This window comes from Lemur catta, chromosome 1 (genome assembly GCF_020740605.2).
Source record: "Lemur catta isolate mLemCat1 chromosome 1, mLemCat1.pri, whole genome shotgun sequence".
Taxonomy (NCBI): Eukaryota; Metazoa; Chordata; class Mammalia; order Primates; family Lemuridae; genus Lemur; species Lemur catta.
This window is the reverse complement of record NC_059128.1, coordinates 1,121,211-1,127,210: the sequence shown is the minus strand read 5'-3', so window position 1 is coordinate 1,127,210 and position 6,000 is coordinate 1,121,211. Positions and strand designations below refer to the sequence as shown.

Sequence of the window (6,000 nt, the reverse complement as noted above, 5' to 3'; positions counted from 1 at the left end):
GAGGGAGCGGCCTGGGGCCTCCCCAGCGACAGGGCGGCCGGGCCGGGCGGGAGGGTCGGCTCCAGGTCCGCTCGCTCGGGCTGGGCTCGCTTCAGTGACACACGCGTGGACACGGCGGGGGCGGCGGGGAAAGGCTCCGGCAGCGCCGTGCGTGCGCGGACGCGGAGCAGGGGTCGGAAAGGCTTCCCCGAGTGTCGGCACCGGGACCGCGCAGAGGCGGGAGGGCCCGGCCCGCGGCCGCTCTCCGTCGCCCCGAAGAGTGGCCACCAGCGCTCGGGACCCGGGCGAGACCAGGCCCCACGGGGCTCGCGCGGGGGACCCCGGGCTGCTCGGCGCCCCCAGGCCCGCGACCTCCGTGGGCCGCGCGGCCACGAGGCGGGGCCGGGGTCAGGACGGCGCGCGGGGGCGGGTCCCGGGGGCCTCGGCAGCTCCCGGGGGGCGGGGCGGGGCGCGCCGGGCGGGGCCTGTGCGCAGGCGCGGGTGCGCGCTCCCGGGCGGCAGGCGGGGGCGCCCCGGGGCGCGGGGACCTCACTTCCGGCGCGCGCCCCGCCCCGCAGGCGGCGATTGGCCTGGGCCGGCGAGCGCGCTCCCTGGCGGCCAATCGGTGGCCCCGGCGCGGGCGGGGGGCGGGCGCGCGGCGCGGGCGGGCGGGGCGGCCGGCGGGGCGGGGCGGAGCGGCCGCAGCTCGTCGCCGCCCGCGGGCCTGTCCGACGCGCGGCCCGGCCCGTCCGGCAGCTGCCCGGCAGCCATGTGACCGCGCCGCCGCCCTCCGCCCGGCCCGCCCCGCGCGTCCGCGGCCCGCCGCAGCCCCAGGCCCCGAGGGAGCGGCGGGGCCGGCGCCATGGCCGAGCGGGGCCGCCTCGGCCTCCCCGGCGCGCCCGGCGCGCTCAACACGCCGGTGCCCATGAACCTGTTCGCCACCTGGGAGGTGGACGGCTCCAGCCCCAGCTGCGTGCCCAGGTACGGCCGCGCCCGCCGCGCTTTGTCCGCCGCACCTGCCGGGCCTCCGCGGGCCTGCGGCCGCCGTCTAGCCGACCCCGCCGCCCGCGCCCCGCCGCTGCCCGCGAGCGTGGCCTGCGGCCCCGGGCCCCGCCGGGAGGGCTGCGCGGGGTTCGGGGACGCGGTGCGGCTCAGGCCGGGCCGTGCCCCAGAGCGCTCCCGTGCGCGCTCGCCTGTGCACCTGTGCACCTGCCTCCCGCCGCAGCGCCGGCTGAGCGCACCCGGGCTGTTTCCTCTGCTCCGGGTACCACAGGTTTCCCGTCGCGTCTAGCAGCGCTGTCAAACCCGCGGCCCGGGAATGGCCCTCGGGCGCACAGTGGCCGGGGACAGGCAAACTTAGGCCGCGACTGCAGAGTGTGTTCGTCCCGTCTGAAGGGGCCGGAGCTGCCCTGGTCACCTGGAGACGTCTCCTAAGTCAGCTCTGCTCTTTGGGACCTGCTGTTAGCTTTGCCGTTGCAAGGGCTCGCCGCTCTCCGTTTGTCGGGGAGCACCCGTCACCTGTGGCAAGGTTTACGCGCTGGTGGGAGCTGTGGGCATCCGACTCTCCTTGGACTTGCACCTTCCCCGTTTATCCCGCGCAGCTGGGAACTTTCGAGATTTCTCCTCGACTTGATTGATTCCTGCTCAGGGAGCTCCCAGGCTAAGGAGGAAGAGGCAGTCTCTCCCAAGGTTCTGGCCCTGGAATAGACGCCAGGCCGAGGGGTGGCTGCAGGTGAGGGTGAGAGCTCTCCTTGGGGAGATGTGAGGGCAGGTAGCCCTCGCGACAGGGACCTGGGCAGTGCCGTCCAGGCGCAGGAAGTGGGGTGCTAGGCCGCTGAGGGGACCCCAGAGGGGGCAGAGGGCTCGCTGCTGTTGAGCTGTTTCCCTGCAAGTTCGCTTTAGGTGGGCCCTCACACTGTGCTGAGGCTCCTTCAACAGGTATTTCTGAGTGAGGTGTTGGGGGTGCAGAGGGCGCTGGGCAGCAGGCCTCGCCCTCTGGAGCACAGCACTGTGCACCGTGGAAAGGAAGGACGGGCAGCAGAGTGAATCCCACACCTGGTGGGGCCTTCCGGAGGACTCAGTGTCCACGTGAAACTCGAGGATCAGGATTAGCCCAAGGTCTGGGGCCAGGGACTCCCGACTCGCCTATTTGCATCTCTTCTGGGAAGTCTCTGGGGCCCAACTTCGGAGTGTCTCCCCAGGCCCGGCCCCCTTTCCTTTCCTGGTCTTGGTGCTTGCCCCTGTACCAGGCCTCACACCCAGGGGTCGTGCTGGACCCCCAGCCCCTCCTGACTGCGCTCCTGGCTCCTCACTGCCATCACCCCCAGCCCAGACCCTGTGCTGGCTGTCGGCTGTCTCCCAGCCCATGCTTGCCCCCAGCGCCGCACAGTCAGCATAGAGCGTAGCCTGCCCTTGCTGCAGCTCCTCAGAAGCCTCCCGGGGCCTCCCGGTGCTCCCCAAATGAGCACAGAAGTCTTTGACCTGAGGGAGGTGGGGAAGTGTGACAGGAGGAGCTAGGAGCCTTCTCAGCCCTGCTGTGGAGCTGGGCTCTGTTCTAGAAGGGTCTGGAAAGCCCACTCCTGTGTCTGTGTGGAGACAGCTTGAGGGGGAGAGTGTGGGGGCAGGGCAGCACTACGTGCTGAGGGTTCTGGGGCTCTGGCCTGGAAGGGGGGTGGGAGCAAGGGTGAGGCAGGAGGACAGCAGGTGTGGAGCTGACGGCCGAGGGGCCGGGGAGCAGCTGTCAGAGTGGGCAGGTGCAGAGTCTGTTGTGGACTCCTGCCCCGTACCTGTCCTCTCCCACCCTGCTTTATGCCTGTGCCACCCGTGCATGCACCCTGTGACTTAGGTTTGCTCATTTGGGGACTTTAACTGAAAGGTTCCATTCCCCCTGTGACCTTTCCTACTTCTTGCTTTTGCTCAGTCTTGAAGTTTCTGAGCCGCATCTGTGCTGATGGCTGTGGACGTGTTTGCTGCTACGCGGTGTCCCTGGTGCATCCCTGCTTCTGTCAAGAGGCCTTGGCTTGTTTCCAGTTTCTGGCTGGTTACGAACGTGCTGCTGTAGACGTTCTGTACCTGTCCTCCCGCGTGCCTCTCCCTGCGGACGGGCAGGGCGTGTCCTAAGCACGTGCCCCCCGGGAGCAGGATTGAGAGGTGCGGGGTGTGCGCACAGCGTACTACTGGGCAGCTTCCCAGAGTGGTTGTGCCAACTCCAGCCCCCACTGGTGGGGATGTTAGTCCCCATTACTGCACGTTTTTGCCAACACTTGTCTGACTTTTAGTTTTTGCCAATGCAGTGGGTGTGAAATGGTATTATGGTTTTAATTTGAATTTCTCTGATTACTAATTTAGGCCATTTGTACTTCCTCATCAGTGAAATTCCTGTTCGTTTCTTTTGCCAACTTTCCCTTCTTTTTTTCTGCTTGAGTCTCAGCAGTTTCTTTAGGGCTAGGGATCCTCTTTTGGCTAAATGTGTTGCGAATGCCCTCTTGCAGTGACGAGCATCCTGCGCTCTCTGCGCAGTCTTCTGATGCATTCACAGTGTCAGCCTGGTGCGCTCTCTCCATCGATCTGTGCTTTGGCATTGCTCTTGTTTCGGTTCTGCTTCCTTCCTGGGAGGTGCTGAGAGAGGTCTCTGTCCCCGGGCAGCTTCGCGGCACACTGGGCTATGAGGTGAGGGAGGCCTAGTGTCCTGGTTTTCCTTGCCCCCACAGTCCCCAGTGGCGCTTCTCGGTGGGCTGCTGCGGGGGGTCCTCGGGCAGTGTCCACATGGCAGGGGGTCCGCACCTGTCCTCCGTCTGGTCTGTCTGTGCCTCGCTGCTGGGATTCCCAGAGCTTCCTCCTGGGTGCCCCGCCGTGGAGCAGGCCCCTGACACTCTTCAGCAGGGACTTGGCCCTTTGGGGCCTTTGTACCTCCCACTTGATTTATTTTTCCTGTTGAGGGTTATTAATTCATTTTTACATTCTGCGAGGCCTTTTCACGTGCGTATCGCTCATTTGCATATTCACTTCCACAAACCCTGGTCCTTGGCTCACCTGAGGTCCCCGGGTACCTCCCTGGTCAGACCCGTGGTTGCCCCCTCCCCAGCACGGTCCGAGTCGTCTGTTCTGGAACGTGAAGCCGAGTGCGTGTGCGACCGTCTGTGCGTGGCATTGTCGATAGTTCTTTCCTTGACTGCTGCATGATATTCCCGTATGAGAACAGACCGCACCTTGTTCAACCTCCTCCTGCTGACAGACGTCTGGGTTCTTCCCAGTTTGGGGTTAGTGTGTTTGCAGCTGCTTTGACCTTTCCTGTACAGGGCTTTCATGGACACGAGTTTTCACTGCTTTTTGGTAAGAACCGGCCGCAGGGGAGGTGTGTGTTTGTTCACCTGTGTAAGAAACTGCCGAGTTCCGCAGCAGTGGCACCCTCCTCCTCTCCCACCAGCTGTTGTGGGCGGCGTTCTTGTATTATCTGGGCTTTTTGTTCCGTTTTTTTCCATTTTAGCCTTGCTAACGGTTGTGTGAAGGTTTTTCCTTAGAGTTTTAATCTGTGTTTACCTGGGATGTTGAGCACTTTCTCATGCGCTTATTGGCTATTCCTTTATTTTCATGAAGCATTGGTCAAGTCTAGTTTTTTAATGGGTACTTTTTCTTGTGGAGTTGTGGGAGTTTTATTTATTTATTTATTTATTTTTATTTTTGAGGCAAAGTCTCACTCTGTTGCCCTGGGCTACAGTGCAGCAGCGTCATCACACAGCTCACTGCAGCCTCCAACTCCTGGGCTCAAGTGATCCTCCTGCCTCAGCCTCCTGAGTAGCTGGGACTACAGGCGCATGCCACCATACCTGGCCAATATTTAAAAATTTTTGGTAGAGGTGAGATCTTGCTGTGTTACTCAGGCTGGTGTCCAACTCCTGGCCCCAGGGGATCCTTCCGCCTTGGCCCCACAATGTGCTGAGACTACAGACGTGAGCCGCAGCACCCTGCCAAGTTGTGGGAGTTTTTTATGCAGTTTAGGTGGATGTCTTTTGTCAGATACATGGATTATGAACATTTCCTCCCAGTCTGTGGTTTGCCTTTTCATTTCCCGATGGTGTTTTTTGATGAGAAATTTTTAATTTTGATGAAATCCACTTTATTTACTTTTTGGTTAGTTGTTTTGGTATCCCGTCTAAGAAATCACAAGCTCATGAAGGTATTTTTCTGCTTTTTTCTAGAAACTTTGTGGTCTTAACTTTTATATTTAGGTCTGTTATTCATCTTGAATTAACTTGAATATGGTGTGAGATGGGGTTGAAATGCCTTTACAACTTCTAGAATTATCTTTTTAAGTTCCACGGAAACCATGTTTGGTTTATAATTGGAAGGTCTTTCACTCTGCGGAGCAGGTCGGGGAGAATTGACATTTTGTGTGATACTGAGTCTTCTGTTTGTTGAACGGTGCTCTGTCTCTATTTGCTTAGGTCTTTAGCATATCTTGAGAGTTGTGTAGATTCTGCATACATATTTTTTGTTAGATTTATTCCTAGATGTTTGTATTTTAGATGTCATAGTAAAAGTCATCTTTTCATTATTTTAGTTGCCACGGTATAGAAATTCAGTTGATTTTTGAAGCCAGTAATTTTACTATTTTTTAACCTAACAGCTTATCTATAGATTTTTTTTTGCGTTTTCTAAGTGTATATTTTTGTGTTTCACAAATGACAAATTTGTCTCTTTCTAACCTTCATGCCTTTTTTTCTTGCCTTTGCCGACCGTCCCACTGCAAAGTTGACTAGAAGTAGTTGTGTGGATACTCTTGTTTTGTTCTGACCTTAAGGAAAATTTTCAGTGTTTCACTACCACGATGTGTGCAGCAACTTTTTGTAGATACACTTTATGAAGGCAAAAAATCCCATCCTATTCATGGCTTGCTAAGACTTCTTTAAAAAGTTGTTATTAGTGGATGTTGAACATAACGGGAAGCTTTTATTAAGAGTATTATGTGATTCTCCTTCCATCGCTAGTGTGGTAATTTACATAAATTCATTTGCAAACATT

The 6,000-nt window shown here is 58.5% G+C and overlaps 1 protein-coding gene across 2 annotated transcripts in view; it reads left to right on the top strand.

The window, feature by feature from the left end:
* The first annotated feature begins 428 nt into the window (after nucleotides 1–428).
* Nucleotides 429–6,000, top strand: part of PACS2 (phosphofurin acidic cluster sorting protein 2) — a 68,936-nt gene continuing 63,364 nt past the window's right edge. The window contains exon 1 of one of the 2 annotated variants that reach the window (XM_045559197.1): nucleotides 429–960. In XM_045559197.1, the coding sequence (XP_045415153.1) occupies nucleotides 842–960 (119 nt within the window). In that variant the 5' untranslated portion in view covers nucleotides 429–841. The remainder of the gene's footprint in view (nucleotides 961–6,000) is intronic. The other variant, XM_045559204.1, reaches the window with a different exon arrangement.